This window comes from Artemia sp. Qi Xiang Cuo, chromosome 10 (assembly GCF_049724085.1).
Source record: "Artemia sp. Qi Xiang Cuo chromosome 10, ASM4972408v1, whole genome shotgun sequence".
NCBI classification, from domain to species: Eukaryota; Metazoa; Arthropoda; class Branchiopoda; order Anostraca; family Artemiidae; genus Artemia; species Artemia sp. Qi Xiang Cuo.
This window is the reverse complement of record NC_142803.1, coordinates 56542991-56558890: the sequence shown is the minus strand read 5'-3', so window position 1 is coordinate 56558890 and position 15900 is coordinate 56542991. Positions and strand designations below refer to the sequence as shown.

The 15900-nt window shown below is 34.1% G+C and overlaps 1 protein-coding gene across 2 annotated transcripts in view; it reads right to left on the bottom strand.

Moving 5' to 3' along the window:
* Positions 1 to 1247: 1247 nt before the first annotated feature.
* Positions 1248 to 15900, bottom strand: part of LOC148947923 (hepatocyte nuclear factor 4-gamma-like) — a 51470-nt gene continuing 36817 nt past the window's right edge. The window contains exons 5-9 of one of the 2 annotated variants that reach the window (XM_089095564.1): positions 11651 to 11797; positions 7477 to 7597; positions 6195 to 6314; positions 2612 to 2851; positions 1248 to 1615 (exon numbers count right to left, since the gene is read on the bottom strand). In XM_089095564.1, coding sequence (XP_088951690.1) covers positions 1314 to 1615; positions 2612 to 2851; positions 6195 to 6314; positions 7477 to 7597; positions 11651 to 11797 — 930 coding nt within the window. In that variant the 3' untranslated portion in view covers positions 1248 to 1313. Of the gene's footprint in view, positions 1629 to 2611; positions 2852 to 6194; positions 6315 to 7476; positions 7598 to 11650; positions 11798 to 15900 lie in introns of both variants that reach the window. The other variant, XM_089095565.1, reaches the window with a different exon arrangement.

The following is a 15900-nucleotide window of genomic DNA, read 5'->3' as shown; positions in this document are numbered from 1 at the left end:
TCTCAATAGATCCCACGCTGTTGCACCACATTGTGCATTGATATACCTTGAAACTTTGTTTCATGCTTATGTAAAACCATTACTTATGTAAATTGCTTATGTTAAGCCATTGCAAACCATGCTTATGTAAAAAAAACTTATGTAAGACTATTCCCCACTTACGGATACTAATAAAGCGTACATCGAATCACATTAAATGATAAAGGCGTCTTTGCTGGGTGGGGGAGACTTGTTTGGTATGGCGTATCTAGGAACAAAGCCGATTTTTAAATATTTAACGGCAATATATTCTTAGATATTCTTATATTCTTAAGATAATAATGCGGTAACAACAGCGTAAATCCCGGGAAGTTGAAGTAAGTAGGATAAGCAACGCTTGTATCGCTTAAACCCACCCTTAAGAAAAAATTAATGAAATAAAAATTAAAAGGGGAGGGAAGGATTTTTTTTTAAATGAAGATACAAAAGAAAGTTTTTTTCAAAATTAACAAAAAATACAGAAACTAATGCAAAAAATTAACAAAAAATTAATGAAATAAAAATTAAAAGGGGAGGGAAGGATTTTTTTTAATGAAGATACAAAAGAAAGAGTTTTTCAAAATTAACAAAAAATTAATGAAATTAATACAAAAAATTAATGAAATAAAAATTAAAAGGGGAGGGAAGGATTTTTTTAATGAAGATACAAAAGAAAGTGTTTTTCAAAATTAACAAAACATTAATGAAATTAATGCAAAAAATTAATGAAATAAAAATTAAAAGGGGAGGGAAGTTTTTTTTTTAAATGAAGATACAAAAGAAAGTGTTTTTCAAAATTAACAAAAAATTAATGGAATAAAAATTAGAAGGGGAGGGAAGGTTTTTTTTTAAATGAAGATACAAAAGAAAGTGTTTTTCAAAATTAACAGAAAATTAATGAAATAAAAATTAGAAGGGGAGAGAAGGATTTTTTTAATGAAGATACAAAAGAAAGCGTTTTTCAGAATTAACAAAAAATTAATGAAATTAATTCAAAAAAAATAATGAAATAAAAATTAAAAGGAGGGGGAGGATTTGTTTAATGAAGATACAAAAGAAAATGTTTTTCAAAATCTAGAGGGAGCAATTTCGTTATTTTAATTGTTCCAATGAAATACCAAAAAAGGTATTTGCCCAAATACATGGGGAGGAGAGACAATCCCCCCCTCCAATAGGCACCCTGGCTGTCAAACTAGACAAAAAAATATCCAAGGTAAAAAGGCATTCAGTATTTCCATATGATCCCTAGTTTTATATCGACTAGATAAAGACAACAACAACAGAAATTAGCAAAACTAATAATTTTGATCAGACTCTGATATTTCCTGTTTGAACGACTGGCCAATTGAAATATGATATTGTGTTTCCACAGAAGAGGGTGACATTGTACCATGACCTACAGGCATCAGATGAGACCCAGGAACGTGGTGAATTGAGCTGTGAGTTATCATATTGTTCTGGGACAGCAAAGGTGACGAGGGGCTGGAGAGAGGAATCAATGATGTGATCCCAGAGCTGGTTGTGTTCGGTTGAAGATAACGTGATGGCTCATTACAAGTTTGCCGGATAGTCGAACTGTTATTGTTGGATGACGTACCTGAAAAATTATACTAACTAAAAATAATAAGACAGTATTTTTGGCAAAAAAAATAAGCTAAATTTTTTCCCGAAAATACCGAAAATGAAAGCGTAGGGCGATAAAGGCGCAGAAAGCCGTCCTTGAAGAGTTGTTAAATGTGTCAAGGCTACTTTATGCTCTGCTCATAAGTCTAGAAAAGCTTTTTTTCTGGGAGTAACAGGAAACAAGATTATTTTTTCTTCTCATTGCATTTGGAAATAAAGCGTTTTTTTCTGAAATTTGAAAAAAATCCTTTTTATAGTCTTTGGTAAATATTTTAGAACAGAGTATCAACAGTTGCGTATTCATGATCTAATACTAAAATTCATAGTGGCAAAACTTTATGTTAAGAACACGCCCACCTCTCCGTCAAACCCAATAGCCATAGCTACTTGCATATGATAAATCATATACAGATTTGAATTTTGAACAAATGATTTCGGAAGATTTGACCCTCCAGGTAAATAAAGTTAGATCAAGACTTAAATTATTTTTTTCAAGCGTATATGATTAAAGGAAGCAGCAAGGAAATTTTGTCAGGGGGTTCAAGTTCTTTAATATCCACTAAGAATATCTTTTACAATACTATCAAAATAATGATCCACAGGGAGATGAACTCATGTGTGGGCCATACACTCCAAAATAAAAGTAAATTTTACAATCTCCAAACATCGGAATAAAAAGATGGTCCTTCAACCCTTCACATGGTAACAAAAACAAAACACCCAATAAATTCGAAAAAATACAAAAGAAAATGAGGAGCCTAGACCCCAGCATTCAAGTCAAATTAATAACTAGTGATTATAATGATTTTTTATGCACGTTCTTCATTTTCAAACTTGTCGCCTACGAGTGTACAAACTTTTTGCATGCGGTGGCTATCTTTTTCATTAAAAATTGAATTAAATTTAATTTTTAAGTGTCCTTGGTACTTGAAAAGCGGTGATGGGGCAATAATCTAAGCGATACACTTACCTCCTCCCAACAACATCTCTTGTAGCAAAGAATCAATTTTGGTATGTCCAAAAAGACAAGCGAGTTCTATGCGTCCCACCATCATCAAAGATATTGACTGTAACGACGGCATAGTTAGCAAAATTTCTCCAAATCGGCCTCTGGCTGAGTATTGATGATCAGCAATGTAATCCTCTAGTAGAAGAGCAGCATGATGGCGAATGGCACGAACTCGCGAAACTTCGATCAAGCCTTTCGCATCTATTGAGAAGTAAAGTATAGTGGGTCTGAATGCCTAATGTGTTAGGTACAATTATTATGAATATTATTAAGTAAGAATTGTTTTCTAACTAACAATAACCAGATATTTTGCCCCACCCCCATCCCATAGTATTCTAATATATATAGCCGGTTCTATAATGTGTCAATGAATGAACAACTTGAACAGTGGGGGGTATTTCATACAAGTACCATATTATTAACTTTGAATTATTAATTGTGAATTACTAAGTTATTATTAAATTAGTTTATTGGTTAGTACATTAGCTAATATTAATCGATTATTAATTAGTTTCACGACTACTAAATCAAATTGCTTAATTAACTAAGTTATTAATTAATTAATTAATTAAGTTTAATTAATAATCTAAATTACTTAATTGTAAGTTCAAATTAATTGTAAGTTGTAATTGTAAATTTTAAAGACCTTTTTTTAAGTATATTAAGATAATAAATGAACAAACACAACAATCAGTTTATGTAGGCAAAACAATCAGTCCATTATTTTATCATGAATGAAGGTTTTTACAAAGCAATTTGCTTGCGCAGTTATTTTGGTATAACACATGTTCAGTTTATTTTATCTGCCTTTTTCATTTTTGTATGTTCAGGAAGACCAAAGGATAGTCAGTTACTCAGTCATTTCTAAATTATTAGATTCAAATTATTACATAATTCAATTGTCATTAAATTGGAGTAATCATCAGAGCATTTTGGTTAGTATTAATTGATTAATAATTAGCTTAATGATCATTAAATTAGAATGGGTTTAAATTATTGATAAATTTTCAACTATTGCCGTCTTAGCCAGAAAGTTTGGTTATTAAAGAAATATGTTTATAAATACCTCATTTTTTGGTAAACGGAGAAAACGAACAAACATTATAGTGAGTTTATTCAGGCAAAACTTTCAGAAAAGATCAAGTCCATTTTCCGTGAGTTAAAATTTTGAAAACAAAATTTACTTTCCCTCTACAGAATTTGTTGTAGTTACCCTTTCTCACTTTCCCACGAATCTACATTTATTGTACTCACTCTTTATTGACCTTAGTGGTCATTCACACGGCGCTTAGTCCTGGTCGTAGTCACGACTACGACTGCGACTCGGCAAAGATTTCCGTTCACACGGGTCTCAGAGTTTCAGTCCTAGACGTAATACCAGTTCGATTCGGATCAACTCACCAGCAACTAAGCCTAGGTTTTAACCAATTATATCGAATATTAGTGGCAAGAAATTTGACAGGAATGAAGGATGAGCAAATTGTACAAGTATGAAATGGCATAAGAGTTAATTTTCTTGAAGAATGTATATGTGGAGAACAGAAGTTTTCTACCTGATAAGACAAAGAAAACTACAAGAATACCTCGATGAAGCAAAATACATGGGAGGTGATTGGGAGGTCACTTGCTATAAGTAACATCCAAGCCTTTATTAGCTGCATTTTCAAATACCACTTGGGATGCTTGCTTAGTGAAGCCAAGACAGATCAGAATTGTATAAAAAGGATGTCATTTCACTTGTTCATAGATCTCTTTTCTTGCAATTAATCTCCGATGTAATTGGTTAAAACCTAGTTTTAGTTGTTGGTGAGTTGATCCAAATTGAACTATTATTACGCCTGAAACTGAGACTCAGACACCTCTTTGAAAGGGAAGTTTTTACCAAGTCATAGTTGTAGTTGCGACTACAACTACGACTAAGCCCTGTCTGAATGGCCACATACCCTGGGATACCTTTACGTACACCAGTATTTCTCATGGTAACTTATATAGTATTTTTGTGCCCACTCTTCATTGTGCTTAATCTATCACGCTTTTACATAAACCGAAATTTATTGTGCTCATTTTTATAGCCTATATTATGTTCAATTTTTATTTTGCTTAGTGCATCAGGTTTTTTACACATATCAGCATTTATTGTACTCGATTTTTATAATGCTTTACGGTGCTCACTCTTTATTGTGCACAATCTTTAGAGCATTTATTGCGCTCACTCTTTTTTGTGCTTAGCCTATCACACTTTTACATAGACCAAAATTTACTGTTCTTACTTTTTACGGCCGCTCTTTATCCTCATTAAATAAAAAAAAACAAGTTTTTTTTTAACTGAAAGTAAGGAGCGACAATAAAACTTAAAACAAACAGAAATTATCCCGTTTATGAAAGGGGCTGTCCCCTCCTCAACGCCTCGCACTTTACGCTAAGGTTTTTTATTGTTTAAAAAAATAGCGTTGTGAGAAAGAGCCAAACTTTAGCGTAAAGAGCGAGACGTTGAGGAAGGGACAGTCCCTTTCATATATAGAATAATTTCTGTTCGTTTTAAGTTTTAATGTCACTCCTTACTTTCAGTAAAAAAAACTTGTTTTTTTATTTAATTTATGAACTTTTTTGAATTAATGCAGGTTTTGATTTTAGCTCACCGTAGATCAATAATTAAAACACAATTTGCTTATTAATTTTACTTTTATTTGGTTAAATGGCTTTCTCGAAAGTTGTTTAATTTTATTTACGAGCGTTTTTATTAGTAATAAATATACGTATCTTATGAATTAACTTACGTAACGAACTTCTATATTCATATTTTTTTAATATGTATATTAGGGAGTTCGCTCCCTAGTCAATACCTTGCTCTTTACGCTAAAGTTCAAATTTTGTTCCAATTCTTGAAAAATGACCCTTAATCACAAAGACCGTTAATTAGAATGAATAGCTCTTATGAAGGTACTCAAAAAATTCTTTGGCTTAAAGAGCGAGGTATTGACTAGGGGGCGAACCTAATCATATATGTAATAATTTCTTTTCGTTTTAAGTTCTGATGTTGCTCCTTACTTTCACTTGAAAATTTTTTTTATTTAATTTCTGATCGTTAAGTAACAATGGGTTTATTTTAAAAAAATATATACATCATTGATTCCCTGAAGCAATGCTTGTGCGGGAGAAAACCCTCCTAATAAATCAAAAAACCAAGAAAAAAAAAAAAAAAAAAAAAAAAAAAAAAACATAATTAGAGCTCAACTTACCGGACCCGAAAACCAACGACCGTTTTTTAACCGGTCGTTTTTTAAATAATGCTGGGAAATCCGGTAGTGTGACTATATTGGGGCTTAAGAATAAAAAAAAATAAAGATTTTGCAAAAACCTTGAATGTCGACAGCACTGTCAACATTTCAGCTGCTAGGCCTTTGTTTTTATAAAAACAGGCTGTTGTCAAACCTTGCAACAGTTGGAATTGAACCCAGGGCACCGAATTTCCAAGCAGAGATCAGACCACAGAAGTACTACAGATCTAATAAGGTTTTCGCATAAGTAAAACAATGTTACATACTTGGGTCAAAGAAAACAATGGCCTTTAAGCAAGCAAACTCGGTCTCATCAATCTGAGAAACTCTGAAAGGTTCCAGAAGTTCATCCATTATCCGAACTGCAATTGCATGGAAATCGTTTTCTGAAAAGAAAAAAAATAATTAAACAGAACCAAAACTGTTAATTTAATAAAAAAAAAGGTGTTCTCTCTCTCTCTCTCTCTCTCTCTCTCTCTCTCTCTCTCTCTCTCTCTCTCTCTCTCTCTCTCTCTCTCTCTCTCTCTCTCTCTCTTTCTCACTTGTTTTTTGTTTTTATTCTTCCAATTGATTCAGAAGACATAGTAATTAAAGTAGACAGAATGTACTCAAAACACACGAAAATTGTCATATAGTACACTTTTGACACCATTTCAGTCGTTTTTCCTGCATTTTCGTTTTTCCATGCGTATTTCCTGTGTATCCGTTTTTTCCTTTTGTTTAAATTAAAATGAGAATTACTCACTCTATTCATACTGCTACTGACCCAAAATATTCTACTAACCCAAAATATTCTACTAACCCAAAATATTCTACTAGCCCAAAATATTCGGGGTAAAAACTCCCCCTATGACATCGAGTAACGAAAAGAAATCGAAAGATATTAACGTGATAACCATATTTTGGAGCGAGTTAAAATGTTCACAGTATTAAATCAGCGTAAGGCTTACTATTACTACAACCAACAACTCATTGCAACTCCGAGCCATCTGAGATCGATCCCGATACATTCATGCGCACTCTGCCTCCACCCCTATCTGTTCTTCAAGTAGCCGTGCTTCAAGTAAAATCAAATGAAATTATTTTATCAAAAAATGATTTAGAAACATGAATTAAAATCGAAAAAAAATGTGTTAAGTGAATAAGGTAATAAATGTGTTAAGTAACTTGTTGCGTATTATAAAGTAAGAATTTCATCATTTATAATTTTTAGTTTGTTCATATACGGCCTAGGGCTATATGATACCATTAGGAGGGGGGCTGGGGTTGCCTAATTATTTATTTTTTGAGCTAAAGGGATTTGTCTCATTACTTCTTTAATTACTCTGATATTGACTTCATCTGTCGGAATTGGCCTGATCATTTTAAACTATCTTTCATTATAGCCCAAAAAATAGGGTTAAACCGTATTTTTGTAAAAATTTTGCCGATTAAAGGGATTTCAAGGCTCAAAATTCATTTATTTCCGTTCCCAAAAAAAGGAATTCCGTCAATATAGGTACTTGAGAGCTAAGTAGTAAATTGGTTCAATATAGTTCCAAAACTTACCTGTGCCGTTTCTGAAGATGACAGAATCATTTCCGAGGAGAAGGGCATCTTGAACCATCATTGATCTTCTCGAAAGTCCAAGGAGCAAATTTTCACCTGCATGAGCTCTTAGCAACGCCACCTAAAAAGCTTTCAATTTTATGCAAAATACAATCAAACTTGAATAATCTTTGATCAAATAAAAGTAAAAAACAGCTTTAAACTCTATATCGAGAGAAATTACTTTAAATGTGAAGATGACAGTTGTAAGGCTCCGAGCCTTGCAACTCAGTTGCTTTCATGCGTTCATGAGAGCTACTCAAGTTGTTTATACTCTGCGGTGAATCATGGAGTATTAACTCTGCATAAATATATTGGTTTTGTTTCTTCTTTTTTATTGTATTTTACTTAATTTTTATTTACATATTTTCATTTTACAGATTATTTCAGATTTTATCTTTTCTCTCTTAATTGGTTATTTCCATATTTAGCGCTGAAGACGGTAAGGTAAGTGATTATGTTATAGTAAACCGAAGAATGGCAGGATCAATACAAGATACTAGTGTATATGGGAGTGCTGTTATTGATGTTAAACGTAAAAATCACCATCTAGTTGTGTCTAGGGTTAATTTAAAGCTGAAATTTCGGAAGGGTAACTACCTCCAAGAAAGTTATGATGTTGGTAGACTCCAGGATGCGAATTTGAGAGACACTTTTCGGGAACAGTTGAATACTAAACTTGAGAGTTTAAAAATTGACAATGTGGAAGATGGTTGGAATAATTTTAGAAAAATAATATGTGAAGTTGTTGAAGGTGTCTTAGAGAAGAAAGCTCCGACTGCAGCTAAGAATATTAGTGAAAAGGCTTTAAGTTTAATAGAAAGGAGAAGGTAGAAGAATTATTTGAGAGATAGATCATATGAAAACAAAAGGAATGTAAAGGAAGTGGAGAAAGCATTAAAATATGAACTAAGGAGATGTGAAGTGGAGGCCATGGATAAAATAAGTTGCCAAGGATCTGGAAGATGCAGCTAAACGCCATAATAGTAAAATATTGTACTGGCATGTTAATAAATTGAGAGGGAGTAGTCAATCCAGACTTGTCCTAGTTAAAGATAGGAACAGGAGCACAATTAGTGACAAGGGAAAAGGTAAAAAGAAATGGGTAAAACATTTTGAGAATGTTGTAAGCTAAGAGACAGTTGCAGGAAAAGATATAAAGGAAAATGAAAAAGTTTGTGATACCTTGGATGTGAAGGAAAATTTGTTTTGTGAGGAAGAATTAGCAACAGTACTAAAAGATTAAAAAATAATAAGGCTCCAGGTGCTGATAGGGTGGTAAATAAGTTTCTTAAATATGGTGGTTCTGAGGTTAGAAATAAGTTACTGAAGATTATGAATATGATTTTTGAAGACGGGGAAGTACCTAACTATTTTAGGAAAACCTTAATTAAGCCACTTTGTAAGAAAGGTGATAAGAGTGAGTGTGGTAATTATAGGGGCATTAGTCTGGTCTCTGTAGGTAGAAAATTACTTAGTATAATGATACTTTTCAGACTGAGAGATGCTGTAGAAAAAGCTTTAAGAGAAGAATAGTTCGGTTTCAGAGAAGGTGGAGGATGTGTCGACCAATTTTTCACTCTGAGGTTAATAATTTAAAAGTGCCTGAGTTGTCAAACCCCTTTGGTTCTCAGTTTTATAGATTATGAGCGAGCATTCGATTTTCTGTTGATAAAAGAGCTTTAGCAAAAGTTTTATCCTTGTATAGCATAGCAGACAAATACATTAAAGTGATTACCACTACGTACGAGAATAACACTGCTACAGTTAAGGTAGGAAATCAGGTTAGTAGCTGGTTTTGTAGTAAATCAGGAGTTAAGCAGAGTTGTGTTCTATCCCCCTTTATATGGATTATTTTGATCGATTTTGTCTTAAGAAGCACAGGAAAGGCGATGGGAGACCACGGAATCAAATGGGGAGGAAAAAGTCTCCTGGACTTAGATTTAGCTGATGATTTAAGCCTCCTAGATGAAAGTGTGAGCAAAATGAACAAACTTTTAGAGGTTTTGTGAGTTCAGGGTGCTCGAATAGGTTTGAAAATCAATGTTAAGAAGACTAACTCACTAAGGCTAGGAATAAATGGAGAGGAAAAGAGGACGTTAACTATGTAGCATCATAGGCAGCGCAATAGCGCTGCCTAAGTAAAAAACGATGTTGGCACTATGTATTTTTTTCCTTAGACCAGGGCACTTCGTATGGAAGGAGTTGTCATAAGAACTTCAAAAAGGGCTGATTCGATTGGAAATTCGAACGGCTAGTACCCTTTTTAATAGTCGAAAGTGATTGGAAGGCAACTAACACCCCTTCCACGCCCACAATTTCTCCAAGCACGTCCAATCAAAATTTTGAAATAGCCATTTTGTTCAAAGCAGTTGAAAGTTTTGGAAATTATACCTTTGAGCAGGCAGGACACTCCCCCCACAGTCTTCGGGGCAAGGGTTATAAGTTATGCCCTAGGGGGCATATAAGGTTTTTATTGAAAGCTTTGTCGTAGAAACTTGAAAAAGGGCTCATTAAATTGGAAATTCAAAAGTCTAATTCCCTTCTTAATTGTCAAAAGTTATTTGAGGGCAGCCAAACCCCGTCTAACGCCCACCTTTCTCCCAAACACATCCAATCAAAATTTTTAGATAGCCATTTTGTTCAACGTAGTTGAAAGTTTTGGAATTTAGGTCTTTAAGGATGACAACTCCCCCCCCCCCCACAGCCCTCAGTTCAAGGGTTGTAAGTTATGCCCTGGGGGCATATAAGGTAAAAAATATCAACAAATATAGAGTAGAAGCTATTATAGAAACGTAGACTTATGAGGACCAGGGGAAAACCCGTGATGACAAAAACATTTTTAAAACAAAAAACTTTTTTCCTGCCTGCTACCCGAGCGGATTGTTAGTTTTATTTGGGGGGGGGAGCATAGGATTGTGTGGTGGAGGGGAAAAACTTTTCCCCGATTCTTCAAAAGAGTACACACGACTGTTTTTTTTTCTAAAAGGTGCCGTGTACCGAGAAAGACATGCGTAAATAATGCATGCGCAATCATGATCCCGGAGCAACAATAACCCTAAAATTAATAATAAATATAAACAAGTCAATAAATAAATAAAAGAACTTTTTCCAGTATATTATTATATTGGAAAGTACGATACAATGGAAGTTCGATACAATTAGAGAAATCAGTTATTAGTATGTGCGTTTTGTGTGTATATTTTATGATTTATTTTATAGATGTCTCTGAATCCCATTCCAACAGCAATTATAACTTAAAGAAGAAACCATTAACAAACACGGTGGCAAGCCTGGGAGCTTTGAAACAGAAACTCATTATCTCATAGAAGGTTTAGCGGATAATTATATTAATTATGTTATTGCAAACTAAAGATTTCTAGAACCTATAGAATGCAGTTGTTGCGCTGTTGGTGTTGGTACTACTGTACGGCTGCGAGACCTGGCCCTTAAGAAGGTCAGGCGATCCAAGAAATTTAGCAATGATATCACCTGCTGTAAAACTGTAAACCTCCCATATCAAATGCCATCAAATACAGACACCTCCAGTGGTTCGACGACGTAATACGACGCCCTGACGACGCGATTTCGAAGCAATTCCAGATATGTCTCCTATAGCCGTCATCGAGGAAGCGAACCGGCGGTCAAAAGAAAACCTGGATATGCACAAGCAATACCGACTTGAAGCTAAAAGCGGGTTCAGGAAATATGACAGATGCTGGGACCAGAGTTTGTGTGTTTCATAAAGTTCCAAACAGTTTGACACTATTATCTGATGAATAAAATCAATTATATCAAGGCATACAATCAATATCGAATTAAACAATTAGTAGTTGCATGCTGTATCATACATTACTCAATAATTTTCTAGAGACAACAATGCAATATAAGATAAATAACGATCTATGACCTTGCCTTGTCTTTACCAAAAAAAGGACACAGAAAAGCGAGAGAGAGAGAGAGAGAGAGAGAGAGAGAGAGAGAGAGAGAGAGAGAGAGAGAGAGAGAGAGAGAGAGAGAGAGAGAGAGAGATAGAGAGAGAGAGACAGATACACATAGACAAAGAGAGAGATAGAGACAGAGAGAGAGAGAAGAAGGGAGAGAGAGAGAGAGGGGGAGGTTTACAAAATCTCACTTGGTCTTCTACATTCAATTCTACGAATGCAGGAATACATTTGGCCCACTCAACTAATATTAGCAGCTGGTGTCGCATGGATTCACAAACATCTGAAAATGTTGCTAGTCGCTTAGACCTCAGGTCAAAATCCGTATGGTGACTTGCCTAAAAACAGGAAAATACACTAGGTTACATCAATTTTATTTATTTCGTCTTAAAAAGTAACCCCTGCAAAATTTTATAGAAATACGTAACTGTCACGCTGAAAATGGTATACTAATCTCTGAAAAGCTACTTATTCAACAGAAAGTCACAATTAGTTTACAGGGCTGATCAAATCAAATCAACAAAGGGTAGAATAGAGGTACCAATTCACGAAAATGCAGGAATGAAGGAGGGGGGGGGGCAAATCTTTTCATATTTTTGAAGAATGAAAGTACACAAAACAATTTATGTGGCAATTTCCAATCCTTCCTGCTGCCAAGTGATTGTCCCTGGGCCAGATCCAGCATCTGGTTGAGTGTAGCGGGTGGTTTCCTTCCAAGTGAAGAAAAAAGAAATACATTCATCTGTTTTTTTTTTTAGCAATTAAATTTGAAACTTAAGATTCATTAGCAACCAATAAGAAAACTAAATGCGTCCAGATATTATAGGACCCGTAATTCTATATTAAACGAGACCCCACTAAAGGTAAATGTGTGTGGATTTCAGAGAACCATTTGAAGCTGTTTTCAGAAGGCTTGACACTCAACAAAAGCACGTAACTGGGAATTTCTTCCAAGTGGGAATTCAAAGAGAACAGAAATACCAGGTTAGTTATTTGAAAAATATAGGAATTTTGTAATTAAAGAGGGGCTGCAGCAAACGGGAATTGCTTAACCTTCCCTCCAAGTAATATTTTTTGGGGTGGGGGAAGGGCTCTAGCCCCGAGTCACTGTTTAATTGGATTTGTTTCCCTCTTTCAGCTTTTTTGAAATTACCCCTGAAGCTGTTGATAAAACTTTTTGGAGCGACAACAAAAGTAATACTTTCAGCTTTTACTCCTAAAATATCCACGCACTAGAAATTCAAAAAAAAAATCCCGAGTCAAAAACAAAATTATTTAAATTAAAAATAATCAGATTTTTCAGTGTTTGCTAGTGCAAGTAGGCTTCGAAGAATATATAAGAGCCTCACTTTTTGGTACGACCAAAGTATTGAGTGACACCGTCCACCAACAGAATTCCAAGACAAAAACATATCTAAAATCAGACTGCAAAATAAATAATTGTCAAATCGGACAAAATCACATTAATATCAGATTAAAAATCAGATAAAATACTCATAAATCAGACTGCATTTGTCCGACTGAAAAATATTCAATAGCCATTGGAAACCAACAACCATTCGGATTTTTTAAATAAATATAATTTTCTTATCTATTAATTTTATAAATTTGTCAATTCAGTTATTTTTAAATTATTCAAATAATTAATAAATTCGTTAAAAGATAACTGAACTTAAATTTTTTAAAATTATTCAAAAACACTCTTTTGTATCAACTTTTCAATAAATACTTTTCTTTCAATATGTTTTTAACATAGATATTTTCTAAAACCTATTAACACCTACGTTAAGATAGTTAGACAAAACGTTAAGGGATGCATACAACCAGATGAAAATTAATATCCGCTCTTCACAATATACATTATAGTTTAGCATAAATTTTATCAGCATAATTTTGACCAAGTAATAATTTGGGTAATAATTTATAATAGTTCGACAATGAATGTCATCAGCATGATTCTGATTGATTAGTGTAATAATCAATAATAATTTTAGTATAATTTTTAGCATAAATTTCTTAAGCGTAATTTTGATCCAGTTATAATTTGAAGAATAATTGATAATAATTTGAGTATAATTTTAGAGCACAAATTTTATGAGTGTAATTTGGATCGAAAAATAACTCAAATAATAATATAACTTATACTAACTAAAGCATTATTGTGGAGCATAAATTTCATGACAGTAATTTTGATTGATTAATAATTTGAGTAATAATTGGTAATAATTTGAGCATAAGTTTCAGCATAAATTTCATAAGCGTCATCTGACAGTAATTTAATTTATCTTAATTATTGAGCATAGATATAATGAGCGTAATTTCATTGAGTAATGATTGATAGTAATTTGATTCCGCTAAATTATTGAGCATTGATATTATGAGCGTAATTTCGATTGAATGACAAATGATAATAATTATTTAGTTTTATTATTCTTGATTCGTTTTTTGTCAAGTTTTATGATTTATTATTTATATGAATAGAAATTTAAATTGTCCTTGCTATTTCTCTTTATTTTAATTATTCAATTTCTTAATTAATCATAATTTCTCCCATGAGTTCAAAAGTCACGCTGGTAAATAGGAAATATAGAAATAAATTTCCCTTTTTTATTTTCTTCATTTTTTTTCTTCAATACTTTTAACTACGTCCCTTAGCTGAAACGTCGATAGTCATTGAGTTTTCACTTTTTATTTTAATTTTTTTTTTAGAAAACACACTTCAGAAGCTATTTGCAGTTGACAATTTTGCATTTGACAATTTCATTGTCAAATTTTGCATTTCAATTTGCATTTCAATTTCAATTTTGCATTTGACAATTGTAGTTGACAATTTCAGTTCTTGTCATGCATTTTCGGAGCAAAAATTAAAAACACACAAAGGAAATCATAGGCAGCGCAATCGCGCTGCCTAAGTAAAGAACGATGTTGGCACAATGTATTATTTATTTGTTGTTTTTTTTCCATACCAGGGCACTTCGTATCGAAGGCGTTGTCGTAGAAACTTCGAAAAGGGCTCATTCAATTGGATATTGCAGTGGCTAGTGCCCTTTTTAATAGTCGAAAGTGATTGGAGGGCACCTAGCCCCCCCCCCCCCCCAACGCCCATCATTCCCCCAAACATATTCAATCAAAATTTCGAGATAGCCATTTTGTTCAGCGTAGTTGATTTCCAGATAGAAAATACGTTTTTAAGGAGGACACAACCCCAAAACCCTCAGAGCAAGGTTTTTAAGTTATGCTCTGAGGACATATAAGAACGACGTTGCCACAATGTATTATTTATTTTATTTTTTCCTTTAGAGCAGGGCACTTCGTATCGAAGGAGTTGTCGTAGAAACTTCGAAAAGGGCTCACTCAATTTGAAATTGGAGTGGATTGTGCCCTTTTCAATAGTCGAAAGTGATTGGAAGGCAAGTAACACTCCTTCCACACCCACCATTTCCCGAAACACATCCAATTAAAATTTTGAGATAGCCAATTTGTTCAGCGTAGTTGATTTCCAGATAGAACTTATGCTTTTGAGGAGGACACTCCCCCACAGCCTTCAGGGCAAGCGTTGTAATTTATGCCCTGGGGGCATATAAGGCTTTTATAGAAAGCGTTGTCGTAGAAACTTCAAAAAAGGCTCTTTCGATTGGAAATTCAAAGGCCTAGTGCCCTTTTTCAAAGTCAAAAGTGATTGGAGGGCAACAAACCCCCCTCTCACGCTCACCTTTTCCCCAAACACATCCAATCAAAATTTTGAAATAGCCATTTTATTCAACGTAGTTTTAAGTTCTGGAAATTAGGTCTTTGAGGAGGACAGCCCCCACAGCCCTCAGGGCAAGGGTTGTAAGCTGGGGGCGTATAAGGTTTTTATAGAACGCGTTGTCGTAGAAACTTCAAAAAGGGCTCATTTGACTGGAAATTGAAATGGTTAGTGCCCTTTTTAATAGTCGAAAGTAATTGGAAGGAAACTAACACCCCTTCAACACCCACCATTTCGCCAAACACATCCAATCAGAATTTTGAGATAGCCATTTTGTTCCACGCAGTTTAAAGTTCAGGAAATTATACCTTTGGGCAAGACACTCCCCCCACAGCCCTCAGGGCAAGGGTTGTAAGTTACGCCCTGGGGGCATATAAGTTTTTATTGAAATCTTTGTCGTAGAAACTACAAATAGGGTTTATTCGATCTAAAATTCAAAGGGCTAGTGACCTTTTTAATAGTCAGAAGTGATTGGAGGGCAACTAACCCCCCTCTCACTTCCACCTTTCCCGCAAACACATTCAATCAAAATTTTTAGATAGCCGTTTTGTTCAGCGTAGTTGATTTCCAGATAGAAATTATGTTTTTAAAGAGGACACTCCCCCACAGCCCTCAGAAAAAAGGGTTGTAAGTTATGCCCTGGGGGCATATAAGGTTTATATAGAACGTGTTGTCGTATGAACTTCAAAAAGG